This window comes from Mastomys coucha, unplaced genomic scaffold (genome assembly GCF_008632895.1).
Source record: "Mastomys coucha isolate ucsf_1 unplaced genomic scaffold, UCSF_Mcou_1 pScaffold21, whole genome shotgun sequence".
Classification (NCBI taxonomy): Eukaryota; Metazoa; Chordata; class Mammalia; order Rodentia; family Muridae; genus Mastomys; species Mastomys coucha.
Genome location: NW_022196904.1, coordinates 80,123,019 through 80,147,652, shown reverse-complemented (window position 1 = coordinate 80,147,652; position 24,634 = coordinate 80,123,019). Strand labels below are relative to the sequence as shown.

Below are 24,634 nucleotides of genomic sequence, written 5' to 3'. Positions count from 1 at the left end.
CAGAGTTTTTCCTATGCAACCAATATAGCCATTTTCTCCCTTTTGCTTTCTCATTTCTCTTGACTTGAGCCTTCTAGATCCTAGATTGAAGCAACGCATAACCTTAATCTATAGGAAATGGTTGGCTTATTCTTTTTATATGAATGTTATTTCCTAAAGTAGATAGGTGAACACACATATCTGCACACGCTCATTTCTAGAAAAGATGTGAGGTGGCTTGTCAGTTAATTTAAGAACCTTTCAGCTGACTGCTCTTAGCAACAGTCTTCAACAGTTCTGCCTACTCGGCAAGAACAATTTCCTTAAGGGGATAAGGCACTCAAAGCATTTTAGTGAAGGAATGGAAAATAAATGACTTTGACCTGTACTTAAATTCAGAAGTCCTTTCACAGGACTGAGGGAGTCTACTTGAAATAGAGAAGATGCTGCAGCTGAATGTCTGCTACCACACTCAATAGTCCAATAGTTCTGTTCTTGGCACCATTTTGTGACTACACACCTGAAACAAACCCAAGAGACTGCCTCACAAAGGTACCAGGGTCCTGTGGGATAGCTAGACTTCAGCTTAGAAAGGGAAGGGCAAAATCCTAATTGTCCCCCTGCAAATCATTCTAGTAATGACACTAAATAACTTAGATTCCAAGGTTGTCACAGAGATAAAATCTGGGATCAGTTTACAAGCAGAAAAACCAAAGTGAATTACTTCCCATTTTTGAAAAATCTATAAACTATTTTAATGTTTTTTAACCTTCTCATCACATATGTGTGATTGTGAACACTACATTTAGAGTCATCCATTTGTCCACTCACCCCTTTGCTAAGTATCAATTGAATTCCAGATCCTAGTTCAAAACTGAAAGTTCATTTATTGTTTATTAAGTACCTCATACTTATTACTAATTTCATAATGTGGAATTCAAGAGGAATTAAATGAAGGTAATAATATCTTCAAATTGTCTAAAACTGAAATATCATGGGCATCATTATGAAGATCAAGGAGGATTATATGGGAGGGTTTGGAGAAATATGAAATGTAAGAAAGAAATGATAAAATCTTATTATAATCTCAAAAATAAAAGAAAAAATAGGATAGATTCTTCTTTGAAATGACAGTTCAAACTAAACTACTATATACCTATCATACTATAGGCATAGAAAATTGAGTAGGTAGGATGTTTAAGTCAGCAGGTTAGTATATATGTGTGCCAGGTCCCAGACTCTTCTTTCCTAAGCCTTGGTGATAATTTAGGATAATTTAAAACAAAGATTCCCATGACTCCCCAGGAATGGAGAGGATCTGGTGGCCAGGGAAGCCTTCTGGAGGAAGTTGACATAAACCGATTGCTCAAGGAGAAGATGGATAATTATAGCATCCTTTGGTTACCTTCCTTGGAAAATGTCCTTTCCATTATCAGGCATAGGATAAATGCAGAACAGGTAAATGTTTATTTGCTAAATAAATTAATAATGTTCTTTTTTGGTAAGTGACATTGTATATGTACCAATTAAATAACAATGCCAGGTGACAGATGTTAAAAAGCCAAACGAAGTTATACAGACAAAGTTTTGGGGTTCTGTCTAACCAGACAGTAGGCAAGAAAAGGAATGTCACACAGTCATTATGTCAAGGTCACTTGATAGATAGTAAGCAAGCAGACTTAGTCAACTATTTCAGTGATATTGCTTAAGTGGTATATTAAAACACGTCTACAGAACATATCACAACTTAATGGTTAGATTAAATGGAACTTACTCTGTCATGTGGACCAAGGGTTTTAAAAAATGCTATAATCTATGGCCATAATATGAGATCCTTAAGTCAGTCCCAAATTATGGCTAATTTGTTTCCTAGACACGAAGAAAATAACTTAGATTTTTAACTATTCAGAGAGTTAAAAACCAATGAAAGCTGGATTGTTGCAAGTTAATTTAAGTCCAGTATCTCTTAAATTTCAAAATATTTAATCATATCATAACAGAATTTGATTTACATTTTTTCTTTGCTGATTCTGAGGAAAGAATTAAATACAACATCATGAATTAAATTAAAAAAAGACAATTTACCTCAACAATTTTAAATTAAATTTTAGCTTTTATTCAGGCATATATTTCTTTAAAGACCTTTAAACAAAACATATACTAATGTCAGATATGTATCCAAAATTAGAGAATATTGTGATATGATAAACTAAAATCACACATTTGAGGGCTATGTTTTTGGGTTGGGTTGGGTTGGGTTGGTTTAGTCACAAAATTTAGAAATTTTCACACTGGATCTATAGGGATGGGCTAAAAAAATACTTTAGGATCTAATAGTATATAAAACCAGGCTAAAAAAAAAAACAGCCACACATTTGGTTGTTGGTAGAAAGCTAATTTAACCTAGAATAGATTTATATGATTTTAAGTTCCCTCCTATACCCCCAGGATTTTCACAGGTTGAGCCATTTTTACACATAGTTACAGATTTGCATTTAAAGATTGGTTCTAGGGGGCTGCAAACTCTTCAGCTCCATTGGCACCCCCCTAGGATGGACAACAATATGAACTAACTAGTACCCTCAGAGCTCCCAGGGACTCAACCACCAACCAAGGAGTATACATGGTAGGACTGATTGTTCTCGCTATATGTGTATAGTAGAGGATTGCAAAATCAATCATCAATGGGCGGAGAGGTCCTTGGTCCTGGGAAAGTTCTGTGCCCCAGTGTAGGGGAATTCCAGGGCCAATAAGTGGGAGAGGGTGAGGTGGCAAGCATGGGGAGGGAGGATCCAACAGGGGTTCGTTCTTGTTGTTTTTGTTTGTTTGTTTGTTTGTTTCTGGGAGGGGAACCTGGGAAAAGAAAAATCATATGACATGTAAATAAAGAAAATATCTAATAAAAAATGTAGTTAAGAGTAGGAAGATCTACAATAATAATAAAAAATGGTTCTACAAGTTCCTATAAGCTAAAGAAGAGGGATTTGAGCACAAGCAGTCTTGTTAAGTCTCTTGGCTTGAGTGTACAAATATCAATGATTGATAGTGGAGAAGAAACACACAACATTGGTTTAATTAGAACAGAAGTTAGTATAAAGGCTTTAAATTCCTGAAGTGCGTTGTACTAGAGTTGAGAACAGCTAGAGAGATAAAAGCTCATTTGGTACAGTTTGTGACATGCAAGCACAAAGTCCTGAGTTCAAATGAAAAGAGATGGACACATATCTTGAATCTAAGTGCTTGGAAGGTAGAGACAGGAGGATCTCTGAACCTCAATGGTCAGCCAGTCCATCAAATCACTGAGTTTCAAACAATACAATGGAAATGAATACAGGACAATACCTGGCATTGATCGCTGACCTACACACACACACACGCACATGCACACACACACACACACACACACACACACACACACACATACTGGAGCTATTCCTTTGACTGCATTAACAATATGTTATCACTTCTGTCTATTTAAAGTACACACAGATACTGTATTTTCATGACAAGTATTACTTGCAGAAATAGAAGGAAAAAAATGGGTCCATAACTTGAACTAATGCTTTTACACAGGCACAATTTTACTTGGAAGAAACGTGTTATTACACCTGGTCATAGTAGGGGTTTTTCCTTTTCTGCATTCTCTGAGGGTCCTGCATCATGCATTCTCTACCCTTTCAGATTCAGGCAGATCATACTCACTTATTTGATTCCTAAAGGAGTAAACCACAAGCAAAGGATCCTTCCCTCTGCCCTTGGCAATATCCCAGAACTATCTCAGCATAATGCTCATTAGGAATGGTTAAGCTTTAAGTAATGCTTAGTATTTGACAAGCAAGGAAAAGAGACTTTGTACCAGCTTAAAGTCAGAACCTAGGACTTCACCATCAGAGCTGAAACTACACACTTTTTGATTTTGCCCTAGATTAATAGAATCAAAAAATATATGAAAATTTCACAAAGAAATCCATTATTATGTACCATTAATAAATGCCAAAGACTTAAATTACATAAAAATAGAAAAAAAGCATTTAAGAATATGTGGTAGAGCCCCTCATTACTAACTTCTGATTATCTAAATATTATAGGAAAATGAACTAGTGATCAAACATCTTAACAAAGAGCATTTTTCTCAGTATTCTTCAGTTTCCTTATGTCAACTTCACCGAGTTACTCTTGAGGACCATAAGATAAACATTTCAAAGTACTATCTATATAATAATGATAGTCATTGTTTTAAAATAAAGAAAAAGATTGAGGCTTCTTTCTAGTAAGTCAAAAAAAAAGTTCATGACAAAAACATAAGTATAAGGCATCAAGCAACTACAGGATGCCCATTTGTAGCCCACTGAACCCTGTGAACATCTTCACCCAAGATCCTCACAGAAATTCAATGTGCTATATTACTGAAACAGACAGTTTGCATAGCCCTTGTTTCCTAGTTCCCTACAGCTATTTTCTTTCCTCAAAAATATTTCGATATAAAAATTCAAACCTCCAAGCTTCAGAGGATGTCTATACCCACTTCAGCCCAAACAGGCATCCGGTTTCCACCATCCACGAGCTCATAGCCTCTCTCCTCACACTGCTGTAGATAAGAACCTGTCAGCACTTTCATAATAAAATCTTTTTTCCCTCTAGCTTGAGAGACCAACCATAGCAATTTGCTGAGGAAATAGATCCAGTAAAGGGCAATGTACAAGGCTCAAGCACAGAGAGAAAATGTTTTCATTTTACAGAGCTCAAGAAAGGTTTATTTGAGAATTAGACAGCCTGCAGAATCCCTAGGATTATTTCTTTGGGGTAGCGATTTGACCTTCAAAGTAAAGAAAATAAGGTTCACTGGTATTTTAAACAAAATCTGAAGCATCATATTTTAGAAAATAGGTTATCTACTTGGATACCTTTGGGCAATACTAGCTCTGACAGCTAGAGGTATAATAACACATGTTTCTGAGTGTGTGTGCACATGGTAGGCACTCTGAGGGCTGGAAGCATCATCTCCTAGAGTCTGAGAAAAAGGAACAGACGAAGAGAACACAGAGCCTGAACTAATCAAAACAGGATAAAAACAGAACATATTACTGATAGGCTAAATGAAAGTGCTCGGAGACACCTCAGGGAATGTAGCTCTGATGGAGATAATATTTGATCCACGTTCACAGGATGAGCTCTCTTCTTCCCTGCTACTGAGTGTTATAAGTAACAATAGAAAGATTTTTTTTCTGGATGATTTCAATACTATGCAAATACAAATAAAAGTAAACAGGAAGGAATTTCTTCTGAGGGACTGAGAGAAAAAATATTTATTTACTTAATGAATATTGATGCCAGATATTACATATTGGTTGTCTTATTTGGTTGGTGTAATGAAGCAAATAAACCTGTCTCTCTCCATTAAGCAGATGAGGAACCTGAAACTCCAGGGTGAAAGAGTTTCCTCAAGGGCATATAGTTAATGCACCATTTTTAACATCAATCTTGCTATCTACCTTTCTGATGGCCAATGCAGAAGCATACTTGAGCTTCAGACTCACCCAGAGTATCTGCTTTGGTACAGTCAGCATGATAGAATACAATCTAACACTCCCCTCCTATCTCTCCCTCTTTCTCCATATCCTCATCTAATAGAGGGGTATACAATCTAGTCATGCCACTATTTTCTGATGTATGATTCTTTCGACATTTCTCCAGCACACATAGAAAAACAAAGAAAACAAAGCTGTGAGGACATAGTGATTGATGATAGATTTGAAACCCATTGCAAGTTGTTTTCCTGAGCAATATAATGTAATGGTTTTAAAAAGGCCAAATAAAGTTCAACCACTTTCAAAAGGCTTTCTATAACTTCACCTAAAGCTACCAGTGATCCTTTTGTCCCTGTTTGCTTCATGGTGGCAGAAGTGATACCCATCCTAACAGAATATAAAAGTAAACTTAGAATATAAACTATTTACAGGGCTTCATTTAATATTGGCTTTAAGTATGAAGAAGTAATAATATCAGAGGGGGAAGTTAATGTCTTTCTGAAGGTACATATTCTAAGTAAGTTATAGATTAATTTATTTCAAGATTTTGGAAAAAGGGTTCATAAATGGTTATTACATACCAAGAGTTAGTTCATCTCAACTCCTATACACCCTTTTTTATATGTTTTGTACTACAAACTAAAAGGTTCCTAAGACAAGGACTATATATTATTGCAATTGATTCATTATTCTAAGATGCCTATTGTAAATTCTAAACATAGAAGAAATGGTCAAGGGTCAAGTAGAAATGAATTATTGGACAAGTATATTCACATTCCTCCAAGTGGACAATATTAAAAAAAATAAATATATGGACCCAGGTGTTGAAAGAAACAGCCAAGAAACCCAGGAAGATAGGAGAAGGAATGGAAATATGCAGCTACAGGGGTGGCAGGGGTAGGGTGGGGGAAATCTCTAAGAAGTCCTAGAGATATGGGAAGGAGGAGGCTCACAGGAGTCAATGCAGGTTATCTTAGCAGAAATGCCTAACAGTAGGGACATGAAACCTAAAGAGGCAAGAGGAGTAATAGGGACACCAACCAACCCACAAAACTTAATCTAAAATTTGCTTAAAAGAAATGCAGAGGCAAACATAAAGCAGAGTTTGAAAGAATGGCCAACCAACAACCAGCCTAACTTGAAACCCATCTTATGGGCCAGCACTAATCCCTGACACTAAATAATGATACTCAGCTAGGCTTACAGACAAGAACCAAACAAAGATGTCCTCTGAGATAGTCTATCCAGCAGCTGGCTGAAATAGATGCACATTCCCACAGCCAAACCTTGGATGATGGTCAGGGACTCTTAAGGAAGAGTTGAAGGAAGGATTGAAGGACCTGAAAGGGATAGGAACTCCACAGAAGATCAACAGTGTAAACTAACCTAGACCATTGGGAGCTCTCAGAGACTGAGGGAACAACAAAAGAGAATACAAGGGCTGGGCCCAGGCCTCTGGCAGTTTGTATCAGAGGATTGCCTTGCCCTGCCTCAGTGGGAGAAGATTTGCCTAATTGGGCAGAAATTGATGCACCAGAGTGGGAGGACCCCAGTGGGAGGGGTGCACACTCTCAGAAATTGAAGGGGAGGGGGATGTGGGGAGAGACTCTGTGAGGAGGAATCAGAAGGGGGACAGTATTTGAGATGTAATAAATAATACAGCTCTACATGAAAACATATGTGGTTCTCTTAACCAGTAAGTCAATTGACAGATTTAAAGGCTGTCATATTGTTTGAGATCTCATGAAAGTGACATCACTAACTAAGATTACATAACTGATTATTTAAGATGTAAGACTTTAATATTATTAATCCCAAGGTGTTATGTCAGTGTCAATGAAACAGACAAACATTTTAGAGATTATTTTACTCATTTTTGTGTTGTCACTTATCAAATGAGATGCTTTAAACCACTTCAGAATTATGGGCAAAGCTGTTATAAAAGTACTTCAATGGAAGTATCCTCAAAACAACATTTTCATTAATTATTACATGCAAAAGCATGTTGATTTTTTAAAAGATATTTTGTTGTTTATAGTTTCCAAAAGTTATTGTTTTGAATATGTTTATTCTTTGTCTTAATAATTTGCTTTTTTATCAGAAAAAAGTATCATTCTATATTCAACATTACAATACACAATATTTTGTAAGTCTGACAAGAACATGTAATGTCTCTATTATCATTTTGGTTGAGTGACATTTTACTACACCAAGATCTGTAGCTAATCTGTGATGTATAATAAAGTAAAAACATTTGTGTTGTTAAGAGATACTAATATTCATTGCAACAATTTTCATATGGTATGGAGATTCTACTGTATTTATGATCTATTGGCTTCTCTGCACATAAGAGTAAATTACTGATGATTCTATTTCCCGATATCTCATGCTAGATGCCTACCATAAATCAGAGTTCCATCCAAGTCTGTCTATTCAGCTATCTTGCTCTCTCTGTGCGTTTATGTAAGAGCACATATCAAATGTATATCAATGTATATCAAAGGCTTTTGAACCAGGAATGACTATAACAATAATTCCAATCTGAAAATGTGGGCTTAAACCCTAGGAGAGGTAATGTTTCACTCCAAATATAAAGGCCAGAAAAGACTAACAGTAAAAGTAGTCAGCCCCAAGAGTACATTTCTGTTCTCTTGAGCTCCAACATTAGGGGAAAGTAAAATGTATTATCTATACAGTTTACCAACTCAAATTTTGCTCTTATCCAGAAGCAACGGGTAGATACATAAAGCAGAAGATTTGACTAAATAGTTGGATAATTCACAGACCAGTCAAGTTGCTACATAAAATTAGCCACCACAATATCTTTGAGGCGGGGGAGGGGGCTTAGTCTGTTCTTCGGACAACATGATTGCTAGAAAGTATAATCATCAACAGGATATCAAAAATAAACTCTTGAAGACAGTGATGATAACAGATGCTTATTATTTTTCACTTTTATTCACTATGAACTTTTTATTATACTTATTTATTACCACTCTTTCATTTATTTTATAAAAACTTGTTGACTTTTATTAAAAATGCACATCTCATTTTACTGCCTTTTTTAGTTACTATTTAACACAACAAAAACAAATTATAGCTCAGAGGAAATAGAATTTACAACCGGATAGCATAATTGAGGTGTGAGCTGAAAACATTAGTTGGTAGAAGTAGTTCACAGGAAACTAGGAGTCATTTAGTTCAGAAAGAATCAAATAATTTTGCTTACAGGACTTTATAACATTACCTAAAAATCCCTGAGTCAGAACAAGCCCAAGGCTCTGTGAAATAGCAGCTTTCTCAGAGTCCTGAATTCTCACTCAAAATTCCTTCTCTGGAAGCATATTTAATGGCAGAGTAATCATCTACCATCGTTATTTACTTAACCTTTTGGGCTTTCTTCAGAAATCTAACATGAATCATCAAATGTTTAAAAGACCTTGAACTAGCATGTGTTCTTGTCACAGGAGACACAACCCAAGCAGCATGTTTGTGACACTCAGCACCTGTTTCAGCTTTTAGTTCATCTCTCTCTCTCTCTCTCTCTCTCTCTCTCTCTCTCTCTCTCTCTCTCTCTCTCTCTCTCTCTCTCTTTCTAGGTCAGGTTTAATCTAGGGTTTTGGAGGTGTGATTTACAAAACTTCTACATTCTCTGTACTGTAGCATTAAAACACTTTAATAATCTAATGGTAAATTAAGAGATGTCTGTTTTACAGACATAAATATCAGTGCACTTAACTGAAATATTTTGATGTTAATCTACACATCTTCTAGCAATAAACAGAGTGGTTTTAATAAAATAGAAGATAAATGTATTGGATATTTATCACATATCTGGCAATGTGCTAAATGTTTTCATTGTGATATCTCACATAACCCTGTAACAGCCAGAGGGTGCTAGGTGGCTAGGTGCTATTTCTCCTGCTTCTTCGTGATGAAATGTGTCACTTTTTCCTGTTACTTCACCTTGAAGGCTAGACTTCTAGCACACAGTAGTCATGACATAGAAAGAATAACAATGAGTTAGAAATAGGGAGACCTGGTTGTAGCTATGACTTTGCCTCACTGAGTGACCTTGAGTAGGGCATCTCCTGTCCACATGATTTAGTAACCTCATGTGGAAAATGAGAGCATGAGTACTATGAAAAATGGTGTGCTGAACCAAACTCCTCCCCAAAGAAATAGCTTTAGCTACTTATATAGTAGGACTCAGTCCTCTGGAGAGTGTGCCTTGAATTCAAAGTCACATGTGTTCCCTGAAAGATGTGAAATTTACTTATATTTACTTGTAGAAAGGAATGTGGCATCTATAAGAGTACTGTAGCTATTCAGGAAATTAAGGCAGGCTCTAGATATAAATTATATTCAAATTTTAGCTCTGCTATCCAGGAGCTATGTCCCTTTCTGGGTATCTTTTAAAATGTGTACATCATAGTTCCCTAACTCTAACTATTGTAAAGACTAATTAAGGTGACATTTGAAACAGTGTCTAGAATATGGAGAACATGGCAGAATCCAGCACCATTGCTGTGTGTGTGTGTGTGTGTGTGCCTCTGTGAGTGTGTGGGTATGTATGTGTGTGTATATGTATATGTGTGTGTGTGTGTGTATATGTTGGAACAATTATGAATTACTGCATGCTTATTGTAAGTATAGTCACTCTAATGTACTCAAGTTGAATATTTGGGGTGTTTTCAATATTATATATTTTTACATTGAGATATACGAATATAGTCATGAGGGTCACATTAAATTAAAATCTAATAATTTTAATTCTATGAGAATAAATAAATTGTCTCTTACTTGTAAATTTACAAACTTGAGGGCTATATTAAATCTGGAGAAAGTTTTAAATATAAAGTAATTCGCTGCAGTGAAAATTAATACAGCCATCTTAAAATAAATTTAGCTATACCCACCATAAAGTATCTTAAATATGCCTTATTTCCTTATTATAATCAAAGAAATGATTTCAAATATAATAAAACACATATTCCCTGGGATGTATGTTTTAACTTTTGCTGTAAAAAAAAAATACATGGATGGTCTAAATATCTAAGTATAAGGGTACCCAACTAGTAGAGCTATTAAAATATATCCACAAAACCCAATGCCAGTTTAAAACATCCAAATTCAAACCCTATTGGGGTTATACATTCACTTCTTTCTGAGATCGTCTCTCACTGAGGCTGACCTCATAATATAGTCCATGTTTATCTCAAACTTACAGTCCTCATGCCTCCTCTTCAGTCCTTGGAGGACAGCTGTGCACATACATTTAGAAATAAGCTACACAGAGATCAGTGACAGCAAATCCTACTGAGAAACTGGCAAAACATTCACTAAAATTATTAACAGTTTCATCCCTACACTATTAGGATTCTAATTTCTATATTTTTTCTCATTTTCAATTTACTTCAATTAACACAGCTTAATATAAAGAAACAAATACACCAAAATAGCTGAACTTTTCAATATTCAAACTACTTGGAGTAAAACTATCCTTCCAATAAAAAAATATACAAAGGGATATGGCAGTTTTGAATACTTGAGAAAATCAATCATATAAAAACAGTGGTGTCTTGATTTAAATGAATAAGCAAGAGTAAACAAGGATACTTCTATGTAATAGAATGAGCTGGAACAGGTCTGGGGTGGACTTAGCAGAAAAGGGCCAGAGGAGCTGTCCACAAGGCAAGTGCTGATATTCCCTTCTGTTCTTGTACGTGTTTAAAGCACCCTCAGCAGGTTTGGGATTTTTAGCCAACTTTTCTTCTCATCCTTCATTCCCCCAACCCCCAATTCAATCCTGCTGCATTTTGTTTCCTTCTCTGACTTATTTCTGTGCCTCTCTGATCACTACGGTAACTGGAATAATAACAATTGTAAAGCCCCCAACATAGTGCTTACTTGGTCAACCAGACTAAATTCTTCTTTTTCTCCCCTAAATTCATTAAAGCACGGCCATCTCTCATTTCTTTTAAATTTCTTTCTTTCCTTCCTTCTCCCATCATATCACGATCTATATTTGCTTCCTCCTTTTGGGAAAATTACCATATAGAAGAAAAGTAACTTGTTCTCTACCACATGAAACTTACAACTTCTTTGAAGAATAATTTATAAAATGTCTGTAAAATAACTGTAAATTATTGTCCACCTGCTTTTGAAACATTTTCCACAACTTCTATCAATCTTAATACATCAAAGTTGATGTTAAAGGCAAATGTTCTGTCTAAGGGCATATGTCTGACGTAATTACTTGAGTTGTTATAATAACAAATTGGAGGAAAACTTGAGGTACACTAAAATTTGAAGCATCCACTTTATAAATAGATTTATGATGCATAATATATTTTGTTAAACAGTTACTACTATCCTTGTATTTTTAAAATGTCCATCTCCTTGCAGTGGTGTGTGTGTGTGTGTGTGTGTGTGTGTGTGTATCTGTCTGTCTGTCTGTCTGCTTGTGAGTGTATTGAAGCTCTTAAGGGGGGCTTGATTTGTGATGGCACACACACACCTGTAAATCCTGCACTCTAGAGACAAGAAGGTGAGAGGTTCAAAGAAAGCATGTGCTAACAACTTCAAGTTTAGCCTGGAATGCATACTAAAATTCAGTCATATAAAACAAAACATAAGAAAAAAAGAAGATACTTAAACTCAAATGATAGTTTAAAAATATCATAAATACAACATTTTCCATTCACTTGATTTAGTCTGTGGTTATATCTTAGGTCTTGTGAATAATACATAATAAATATGAAAATTTGAGTATTCTGAGAGATTCTGACTTTATTTTTTGGATATACATATATATATATATCCAAAACATAAAATATTTGTACATATATGTATATATATATATGAATATATACATAGAGAGAGCAAGAGACAGACACACACATACACACACACACACGCATACACAGAGAAAGAGAGAGGGGGGAGAGAGAGAGGGACTGCTAGGTCAAATGGTAGTTTAATTTTTAGTGTATTAAGAATTTTCATATTATTTTCCAAAATGTCTATACAAATTTACATTCTTACTACCAATGTATGTATACAAGAAAGCTCCTTTATCAACTTTCTTTCCAACATTTATAACCTTTTGTCTTTTTAATAGTAAATGTCCTAGCTGGTATCAGGTGAAATTTCACTCTAGCTTTGATCTGCACTTTCCTAATGGGAAATTATGTAGAAGCCTTTTCAATATATCATCTTTGGAAAAATTTCAAAGATGTCCATTCAAATCTCTCAGCTATTTTTAGCATGAGTCATATTTCAATTACATCTTTCTTAACTTCATAAAGCACAGTAAACAGGAAGCAGATATTTTAAGAATAATCTGAGAATGTTAGGAGATCAAATATTCTGTGTTTACTTTGTGACTCTGCTTTTGAGATGGTAGAAATGAGAAAGGAGAGAATGAGAGGAGAGGGCCAAGGTAACTTAACATTCCTCAATACAGCTACAGATAAGACAAAGGAGAGGGAGCTATACAAGCTGGACCTCAGGACTGCACTCATCGTTTGGGTCTTTGCAGTTAGAAAATCAAGTCAACTGAGAATAAAGTGGAAGCCTACTTTCTGATGACACATGAACAAGGAACATAGACCTTCTAGAAAGCTCGCTTTCCACAGAAGTCATTTCCATAAACACTACTGTATGGAGACAAGGATAGATTAGAAAAGCAGAGGATCAGTCTAATGGAAAACACACATACAAAGGCAATTCTAGTTCTTCTCATGAGACTCTACAGACAAATAACTGTGGGTACTCTGGAATTTAGGAAAGGGATTGAAATTGCTTCTCTCAGGAGCCTTGTGACTCCTTTCATAGTGTCATTCTTGTATTTTAATGTGTAGCATCTATTGCAGTAGCTAAAAGAGAGTCTAGTACATTCATAAGTTATAGTTAACTAAACCAAAGGAGAGCCAGCATGCAGAATGGAAGCCCCTGGAGAATGCTGAAAAATATAAAACATTTAGGAGCATGTCTATTTTGATGACAATTAGCCAGCATCTTTCAAATCATTACATGTTAGTAAGATATTAAGAACACTTTGCATATGATTTTTAAGCTGAAAATCTGGTCTAAACAAACATGGGTGTTAGGCTTTACCATGTTAAACATCTTCCAGGGAATAAAATAAATAGACATCTTAATCTTATTTTTGCACATCCTAGATAATATGAGATAAACACACATTTCTGGAAGCTCCTAGTTAGCATATGTCCCTATGAACTTTATTTCAAAATTACTTAATTTTTACTTCAACTGCTTAAAAATGCAACTGGAATAGTCCTTATGTATTTTCCTTAAATTAATATAAGTAAGATAGTTATATGTTATATCATTTAACTTTAAAACCATAGGGGACTAGAGTTGGAATTTTTTGCATGCTTAGTATTTGATGATCAGATGAAATAATGATGTCTGAGTGTTATTAATTTTAATATACCTCATTTTTGAATGTTCTATCAATATCTAAGTACCTGACACCTATGAACAGTTAGCCCTGTGTACTGTAACCTGGAGAAATATAATGTTACAGTTCCTAGCCAATGAAGACAGAAAAGAACAACTGCACAGTGAGAGTGTTTCCTCTTTCAAAAGAAGGTCTGAGTATTGCTCTTGGTGAAGCCAAAGCCATGTGAAAGCAGCAGATCCTAACAAATGCATACATATGAAGGACTGCGTACACCTCATTTAAACTTCCCTCTGTGTTAGTGGTATAGGAATATGTGATCCTGTACTTACCACTGCTGCTCTTTTATCTGATAAAACTGAGACTTGAGATAGGATTCATATATTACCAGTGAAATCTAGTTTTGAAACCCCACTGTTCAACAGGAAGTTTTTCATACCGTATTGCATTATTACCTGATTATTACCTGTTAGATGAGTTTGAAAGCTTCACTGAGGAAAGCAAATTTAAAGATTCCAAAGTTGAAGTCTTACATGAACCAGTTCATAATTAACTGCTGGAGAAGTATAGTTAGGGCATAGTATTATAATACTATAATACAGAACTTTTGGGAATTATATTCAACTAATTGATAATGTAGAATGAGTTAGACTCTCTAGAAATATAGTTTGTTTTCATGGAATTAATTTTTTTCAGAAGACAAAGTCAACTTGATTTGGATATTTTATTCTGTTGACATGAATTATAGTCAACATGAACTTGTTACACCAGAACACTGAAAGAAATAGAACCAAAAGAAGTTAAGTTACTGTAGTTACCCAGCTTCTTAAAAAGGTGGTGATAATTAAACCAATTTCTTCAAATATGGTTTGAAAACAAGTGAAAACATAACAGCATAAAAGAAACTTCTTCAAATGTGACCTAGGCTACTAGGATGTAGAGTCAGCAATCCTCATACCAATAGGATTGGTCATCATATTTGATCATCTTAGCTTGTGCTTAATTTCCCTCGACAAGAAATTCACCTTTCCTTGCTAATAAGCATTTAGCACTGCAAAGGAATTCTCATTAGTTTATGAGAATGGATTTTAAATGCTATTCAGTGTATCTTATGCACTGGGAATCTGTGTACAGTTAGTGAAAAGGATGTATAAGAGCACACTAAGGGGTTGTAAGTTGTAGAGAGGAAGGACAAACTAGTTATAGGATGCTAATCTCTCACGAATCATATCAGAGATAAGCACACAAGCCTTCATGGTCTAAGACTTATTTAAGGCTATTCAAAAAAAAATCCACATCACCAATTAATAAGTTATATTTTTAAAGCTGATCCTAAACTTGTTATATACACTAAAAGCCACAATAATAAATAGCATTCATTTCTCTCTTAAAGACTTTTACACAAGATGATATCTGAGAATGTTGGAGTGTGTATGTGTATTGGAGAGAGGTGGGTCTCAGAAATTCCCTCACCTACATTTCTCATTTTATACAAGAAAACTCGAAGGTTACAGAAAAGACTAGTTTCTCGCCAGTGTAAGGCACTGCACTTAACTCTCAAATTTCCTATTAAGCCTCCTGTGAGTATTACCCACGAGCTGGAGTGCTTCAGTAACTTTACTGACTAAGGTGTTTAGCAATCATCCCATTCAGTCTCTCGTAGTGTCTTTCAGAATAGAAGGGATCACGTGGTTTGTGTTCACTTCTAGGTGTACACTTTCACTTACTATGGATAAAGCATCCCCATTCCCACATGCACTTTCCTTTAGATAGTCATCAAAGCAACCACAAGAAGTGATTTCTAGAAACAACTGAATAAAGCCACCAAGTTATCACTGTAAGTAAAAGCCCATAGTCCCGGGGAGCAAAGAACTGGTACTGAGACCACTCATGGGCAATAACTTTGTCAACAGCAAGTTCTGGTGGAGTCCACCATAGCCAACAATAAAGCTCTAATAAATCCTTTCAGACAGGCAGCCCTGAATGGTAACCTGTTTCAAAACCCTTTAAACCTCATTCCTTCGAACACAGAACAATCTTACACAACTCTGGGATAGGGCGGTCATTTGCTGTAAACTTCAAGAAGAATTGTGCTGGCCATCTCTTGTTAAACATTTGGCTTGTTGATTCCAAACGGACTGGTAAAAGCGAAGACTATCCTATGACTGAAGACTACACAAATACATCTCTAGACTTACTGTCAAAAGTAGACATAAGCCCCTCCCTCACTTTTAGAAAAGCTCATTATAAACCAAGCCTCTTAGTTTTGTCTGGAGAACTTCTGTGGTCCCAGGTACCCTTGTGGTCCCCACATCCCTGCTTCAGGGGGTGAGAATCAGTCTGGTGCTTTCCAGAGCATTCATACCAGCGCCCGGAGCTAATCACTAGCTAAAAGCAAGAAGAAATCACAGGCACAGGGACATCTAAGGCGCCCTCTTTTCAAGAGCGCTTGTAGCTTCTGTGTGCTCCATACAGGGTCCTGTCACCACCTAGCTATCACGCCAACACGGGCCACTGGAAAAATCATTTGAGCTTTCCTGGCTCCAAACCCCAGCCGGCTCGCGAGTGGACAGAGCAATCACACAGCGGTCTGTCAGTCTCCCAACAGGCAGACACATAAACAAACAACAAAAGAAATTGTTTGCTCTCCCCAAGGAGGCCAGCATGCATTAAAATAAGACACGAATCCCTTGTCCTACCTTGCATCCAAACATCAACGACAAAGTGTTGTTGGTGCAAGCAACTTTGCAGTGGCAAATCATTGGTGTAAAACAGTCAGGGTCCTTAAGAACAGGGGACATTCCTTTTGGGCTGCGGCAGTGGCAGCTCGCTGGGGGAACCGAACTTGGTGCTCACCCAGTTCTCGGAGCGACAGCCTGCCTAGACAGCCTAGACCGAGCGGCAGCTGTGATCGCTGCCCCCTGCGCCCGGTGCAGCCATCTCCGAGCCTAGGTGCAAGCACTGCTGCCGGCAAGTACAGTGCGTCTCGGGGTCTGTCTTCCCAAGAGAACGAAGGGTGGGGGAAGGGACAGAGAGCGAAGAAGGGTTCCCCACTATGTGGAAATTGAAGGAGGTAAAATAAAAATAATTATAAATAAATCAATCAAAATAAAAGGAAGCAGAGCGCTTTTGAGGAGGGTTCAAAGGAGGTGGGGCAATATTAGCATGTAAAAGGATGTACCCGCCTACTCGCCCCAGTCACACAAGATCGTCAAGCTAGCTGAAGGGGGATGAGATTATTCCCTCTGAAGGAAATTTTAAAAAAGAAGAAAGAAAGGGGGAAAAAATCCACAATGCAGTTCCCAATTTGGTAAGAAGCCAGTGGCTTGCTGCTGCAATTCAGAGTCACCGTGGGGAGCGCTGGCCCAGAGAAGTGGGAGGGAGGGGCGGGGTAAGGGAGAGAGCAGTGCAAGGCGTTCGCTAGCCTGGTGGCGCTCTGGGTGCCGCCAAGAAGTCCCTAGATTAGGCAGGTGGGCCATTTCCGAGTGACATGACCCCGAGAGCACACAAGACCGTTACTATTGCTGCCTCAGCGTGGACATACTCAGATCCTGAGTTCCTGGGAAAAGGCGGACAGCGCCCAGCCGTGAAGGGGCTGTCTTCCCCACCCCCATAGAAGAGCTAGTAGAGGAAGGGGGAGGGGAAAGTATCCAGCAAAGATCTTACGTAGTATTAGGCTCCAAAAGATCAATGCTTTCCGGGTCAGCGAGTCCACTTGCTCTATTGGTTGTAAAGGGGGCCTCAAAGACAAGCCTTTAATTGCTAATGACTTTTTTTTTTTTTTCAAATTCAAAAGAGAAGGACATTCTGCTCCTCCTCTCTTCCCACCCTCTCGACCTAGGAGGTGCCTTAGAGGTTCCCAGAAGCCACAGAAGTATCTATGTTGTTCTAGAAGTATGAATGATAAGACCAATATGCGCTTTTTGTTTTGGTTGTCTTGGTTTTGTTTTTATAACTGAGTCTGTGAAAAATGCAAAAAGGTTTTTTAAGTTAGCAAGCAGCTTACACAGCTGCAAAATAGCTTAGTGATGGTTTTTAGAAAGTGATAAGAAGTGTAAGGGGCAGGGAGTTGGTAAACTTAACACTCTGAGTGCTGCCTGGGTGCCATTCCTCACAGATGGTCGATGGAAAGAGCAAAGAGACATCGGGTTTGGAGTAAGAAGGCTGAGTGTGGCTGTCTCTATGTCACTAGAATGGTCTGAGTGCCTTGATTGTCTGATATGCATCATAACACCTAGAGAGAGATGGGGAACAAGGTGAACAGCTGGCCATTTTACTCCTGACAAAGACTCAGAACAGGGCAATGGTTCTGCTTTCTGCTGGTAAACCCTCTGCTGGGCCATAGAGATAGGTCTATCACTTGTTCATGCCATACAATCTCAGTAAGGTATGAAAAGCAGGTTCACAGAAAACTCATAGCAGATAGCTGAAAAACCAGTTTTGCTGATGACCTCAGGGAACATCTCCAGATTTACAGATTTACAAGGCTCCATCAAGAACAAAAGTAAAAAGAATAACAAGAAGTTACTAGGTCAAATGTAGTATCTTATATTTGATCATTTACCAACCTGTATTTAAAATAACTCATGCTCCTCTCTGAAGTTAGTATACACTAAACTCTGTAGAATTCTTATGATATTAAGGTGAGAAAGATGTCAAGAAAAACTCGTTTCTAATCACCCTCTGATTCTAATAAGGAGAATCGGGTTCTGACTAAGAAATGGAGACACTTTCTACAAAGAAGTCATTATGGAATCAAATATAAACAAAAATCCACAGGAGATTTACCAGGAGTTAAACCTGGTTCTAACTGAAGAGGGCAGCCATAGCTTAGGCTTTGGTATTCCTTCATATGGGGAGTGGGACTATAGAGAAGTGTGTGTATGTCACTATTAAATATAAGTCATATTTTAAGAAAATCCTGGTATGATACATTTTGTGAAGTCTTAAGGCAATGTTAACCAATGAGGTATATGCCTTACCATTTCCGCCTTCATTACCATAAACTGTGTGACTGTGTGAGCATTTCCACCTACAGAGTGTCTGTAATTGTGGCTGCATTTTCCAAGGGAGAATAGATTCTAAAAATGTTGTACAATATTTCCCTTATTCATTAGCCTATAATTTGGATTTCAAACACCCCAAAAGTATTGTATGCTCTATATTGTGAGGATCCAATAATATCCAACACAGTCCTTCCCTGAAGAATTTGCCAAGTTAAGCCTGACCTCCTATTCTAGGGCAGCATTAAGGGCTGTTACTTCCCATTTTATAGTCTGTACTGGTTCAGATTGATAAAGCCAGATGACAAGATGTAAAGCAAACTATGAATTTCACTTCTTTTCACATCAAGAAAAAATTCATTTACTACACATTTCTCTCAATAGATTCACACATATACTTCTGTTTATATGCCATGTATTTAGAGACATTTGATAATCTTGCCTTTCAATAATAGGTCTAGAGTAAATTGAAGACATGAGAGAATTTGAGGGTCTGTGTCCAAGTGCACTGTCTAGTTACAGTCAGTAACCACTATCATTACAAAATGAGGCAATGTCATCGTAAGATATGAATACAGTGTATTATTAAACTGAAAAGTACTAATTTAGCAATATACTGGATGGGGACATTCTGCAATAAGTTTAGGAAGAAATCTTTCTAAGAAATATCAGGATATGATATGTTCATTTTAATATCAAAATAACTAATCTTATTTAGACATTCCAGTGATTGATAACATTTACAGTTCTTCCTGATAACTACATCTTTCATAGAAAGTAGATTAGAAATGCATCTTCCTAAATATTTACCTAACTTTTTTCTCAATATTGCCTCCTATTCAAAAAAAAATCACGTTATCAAATACACTTATTCTTTATTCTTGTTACTGATTTTAATCAGATATTTGGGATAAGGTTTGAGTCATTACTTAGTTATCTTTCTTTTTGTCACCATTTCCATAGCAGCAATTTTATTTTATTCAATTTTATTTTCATTTTATGCACATGAGTTTTTGCCTGCATATATGCCTGTGTCTCAATTGCATGCCATACCTGTTACCCAAAGTGTACAGAAGAAGATGGTGAATCACCTGAAGCAGGAGTTATAGTCAGGTGTGAACAGGTTTGTGGGTGCTGGGAATTGAGCACAGGTCTTCTAGAAGAGCAGTAAGTACTAGGAACCTCTGAGCCATCTCTTCAGCCCCAGAATATAAAGAAAATGTAAGTATCTACTTTTATGAAGTCACTTGTTTTCAGCAAATGCACATTTCTACAGTGTCTTTGACTTTATAAGCACTAGCATGGTGCTTGTTCTATGCTCTGTTCTGAATTCAACAGTGTGCTGAAGCCAGATCCTGCTCAATAGGATTGATTATGTATCTTCCTAATTGCCCATTCAGTGACACCATTACTGGTAGTTTGGGATCATTTAAGAAGAATACTTATACCTCATACTCTGGCAAATACTACAAATGTTGACTTCTTTCTTTAGACAATCTTTAAATCAATAAAGCACTGTCCTAAATACTGTATGCTCATTAGCCTATTTTATCATTACAATCCCTCAATCTCACCAAAGGAAAACTCTCTATCATAGAAAAAATATATAACTTTCCAAACCAAAATTGGTATGCTAATCAGCTAAATGAAGCAACTAATCAAAATATTTTAATGACTTTCAATCACGTATATTCATTTCTCATATTGAATGTCCTTAGCAGCTCACCTGCTATGGTAGTCCACAGTATTCCATAGACAGAAGAGCATATTCTATTTGGGGCATGGTGTTCTTCTCATGCAAAAAAAGGGAAAGTCCTAGATAAGGAGTCAGTCTTAAACTTGACTTCAGACAACAACAATAATGATATCTTCCTGAGCAAACAGTTGTCAGCTCTTTAGCTCACATTCATAGTGAACCTCATCCTAGAGAGTGAAAAAGATCAGTCCTATTACAGGGAGGAAGGTGAAAAGATTGGGGGAAATAGCATAGCAACCTACAGCCTAATGGGATGATGGAAATAGGGATTTGAAGGCAAGTATTGTGACTTAAGGATCCATTCTTGATGCTCACCACTGAGATTGCACAAATTTTCATGCACTTTCTATAATAAATGTTGTTACTCCAGATGCTTCTTTCCTACAGTTCCCATAAGGAAAGCATCATAGAGTCTATTACAATACCACACAGAACATACTTGATCTTGCCAGAAAATGTAAGAGCTTCAGAAAACAAGCCTATCAGACACAATAGACTTTGCCAATAACCATGTAGTTTCAGTCTTTGACTCATTTTCCTTCTCTTCTTTGCTAGTGCACTTATCACATTTAAATCTTTAGTAGAAATGTTTTCATACAATTAATTAAGCAAGTGATATAAACAAAGTCTCCTTTTTTCACTGACTTTCCTAAAAATTCAGCTCATTGCTATCAAAGAGATTACAAATTAATTAAATGAATTTGCTTAGAAATCAGAACAGCAGGAAAGTATATTTACTTAAGTATTAATAATTGTCTTTAAACTCCATACAAACACTTGATCAATGTAGTTAGATTTCCCAAACTCCCATTTTCTGTTCTACAACAGGGTAGTACAGGTTCTCTAGAAGGTTTAAGTGAGAAAATATATCTTTCATGCTTATCTGGTTTATACTATACACTCCATAAATCCTGTTAATTTCCTGATACTTCTTTCAACAAGTTAACAGAAAGAAACAAACCAATTAGACTTGTCAAATAATTCCAAGTCTCTAGTGGCCCCTTTGAGACCTTTTCTGAGCACTTCCATACCCTTCTTGCCAAAGGGCATGCCATCTCTTGTTGTGTCTCACAAAAACTAACTTTGATGTCCCCCACAGTGCCTTCATGCCTCTGAGCTCTTAGTGTTCTCACTAACTTAGGAGTCTATTGCTACTCTTCTAGCTCCTAGTATAGATGCCTCTGGACCAGTTACATTTAGTGACTGGTTTTCTTTTACTTAAGTTTCATGTAAAATTATTTTGCTCAACCTTTCCTCAAGTTGTCTTGCTATAGGATGAAATGGTTAGCCAATAAATGAATGTATAATAACTAATTCATTTGGGAGCAAGGCAGCCATTCTACTACCACCATTTGGGCAGCAAGGAAGCTGAAGTAGATAATTTTCTCTTCATTAATGCTGTTCTAGTTTCATTTTTGTTGCTATGATAAAATACTTGACAAAAGTGATATGAGGAAGTTTATTTGGATTATAATTCCAGAGTAGAGTACCCCTGTGGGGAAGTCAAGGCAGAAACTCTAGGCTACTCACATTATATCCAAGAGTAGAGACAGAATAAGCACATGTATGCCAAGTGCTCAGCTAGCTTTCTCTACACTTAGGGTCCTATACCATGGAAAGTTGCCACCATCTTTCAGGCAAGTGTTTTCCAACACCAGTTGAGGCAATCAAAATAATGCCTGCCACATTGAGATGGCCATGAACAAACATGATCTATAAAATCACTCATTTGAGACTCTTCCTAGGTGATTCTAAGTTGTGTTCAGTGGTCAATCTATCACCCTATCCCCAGTCTCTTAGTTGCATGGTGCAAGCCCCATATTGAAGAAAGGATGGTACACAGATCATAATCAACTTTGGTATCTTAGGAGAAAGTTTTCTGAAAAGTTTATTGTCCTCAGCATCAATGTGGCGATGCAGAATGCTGACTTCCACAGTCATCATGCCAGTCATCTTTGCATTTTTGCTGTTCATAAAGCAACTTCAAGTCATTACCCTCTGTGACTCCTGTAAGAACTTCTTTAGCAGCAAAATTCAATTAAAAAATAAGGAATTCTTAGGTCTTCTTGGTTATCAATTGTTTTACCAAATTTTGATGTTGAAAGAATAACCTCTGTGTCTCAGATTTCAGGTCTTGATTTTGACACTTGCTGAGTAACTCTGATTTGGTCAGTCTCATTGATAATTCATGCATCCACTGAAAAAGGAGAGAAGGCCATTGGATCACAGCATATGAGTAACAGGATTATTGTACAGATTGTTTTTAAAGAACATATGTGAAAGTGCCTATTAAAATGTCTCACATGCATTGGTGTTTAATAATATACATTTGCTCATTCATTCTTTTATTCATTCATTTAGTGCAGACCAAAATTAGCCAAAATTTCCCACCAATTTCAAATGAACATCTACCAAACACAGCAAAATTCCTATGAAATAACTATTCTATTTTTATAGTGTACTTGCCCATCTGTGAAACAAAGACGAATATTTCATTGTCAGAAGAAAAAAATTTAAATCAAGAGTTCAACTTTGACAACAGTAATTCACAGGAAGGCTGCAACAAAATTGTGGCTCATTTTAAATGTTTTCTTATTGTCTCAGAGCGCTTTAACGCAGCAAATAGACTCTCCTTGTCAGCTGTCTTTCATTCTAACAATAGATGCTTGGCTAGCTGCGGGAACTAAATGAGGTGACTTACTTCTCCAGAAGAGCGCCATTCTATCAAGCTGTAAACAGGGGCCCTTGGCTAATCATGTCCAAATTAAATGAAATGATTATTCAATGAAGCAAATTGCTCCCTTGAAGCTATAAAGACATCAAATCTCTCTTCAAAGCTGATACCACAGACTTAAGACATGACAAAATTATCTCCTTTAATATACTGTAGACATGATGGTTAAAATCCAAGATGGTTCTAAATCTTAAGTATAGTCTCATTAGGTTTCCATTACCTATTTACTTAAAATCAGATGATTGTGAAAAAAGAAGAAACAACATGTCTTTTTGTATAGTAAGTGACTCACTCGTGTAACAAGAATGCTAAATTATTCTTTTATTATGATAGTCAATGTCAAGCATAACATATTAGAAGATTCAGTTATGTTGGCTAAACTTGTCAGTATCTGACGGCAGAACAGCCTTTACTTGGTTCATAATGTCAGCACATTATCTTCTGCTTTTGATATGAAATTACTCTTTACTCTCTTATTCATCCAAAACCACCATTTGTGTGTACATATGATAAATTTGCATGCATACTTATGTGTGTCTATCCATGCATGTGCATAGGTCAGAGGGAAGCATAAGGTGTCTTCTATCTCTCTACACTTTAGTTTTGAGAAACGGTTTTTTGATGAGCCTGGGGGTTGTCAGTTCTCCAAGGCTAGCAAGACAAGCCTCTGGGGTATTCCTGTTTTCACTGTTTGAATTAGTGGTGCACATTGGTGTACCATGACAGACCAGATCAGTGGAAAGAGCAGATTGGCAAGAAAACCTTGAGGAAAGTTGCCTGACAATTAAGTAATAATAACCACGCAGAGACCTGGAGAATGGGTGGACATGACTTGGGGAAATTAAGAAATGGAAAGTCTGTTTGAATAAAGGCAGAACAAAGATACAAATATTTGATTGTTAGCAAATCAGGAATATAGCATGGACCATGATCAGCTCAGAATAGCTGGAATACAGGAAACAAGAGTTAATTGTAAGTGAGCAGAGTCTAAGAATAAAGTGAATGTCTGGCTATGTGTTTATATTTTAGATAATTTTATTGCAAATATCTAAGGCACATATATAATGAGTATATTTTAAAGAAGATATGTTGAAATATAGCATGCAATACATGTTAAACACATAAGCCATATAGTTTGATATTTCAATACATGAGGACAGCCATTAGGATGAACAACACTGGGGGTATATCATCACCTCCAAATGC

The 24,634-nt window shown here is 36.6% G+C and overlaps 1 protein-coding gene across 14 annotated transcripts in view; it reads right to left on the bottom strand.

The window, feature by feature from the left end:
- Nucleotides 1–24,634, bottom strand: part of Dlg2 (discs large MAGUK scaffold protein 2) — a 1,953,494-nt gene that overhangs the window by 1,155,669 nt on the left and 773,191 nt on the right. For 2 of the 14 annotated variants that reach the window (XM_031387356.1, XM_031387358.1), the window contains exon 1: nucleotides 16,635–17,252. The exons of 11 other annotated variants lie outside the window; for them this stretch is intronic. In XM_031387356.1, the coding sequence (XP_031243216.1) occupies nucleotides 16,635–16,736 (102 nt within the window). In that variant the 5' untranslated portion in view covers nucleotides 16,737–17,252. Of the gene's footprint in view, nucleotides 1–16,634; nucleotides 17,256–24,634 lie in introns of those variants that run through there. One more of the 14 variants, XM_031387361.1, reaches the window with a different exon arrangement.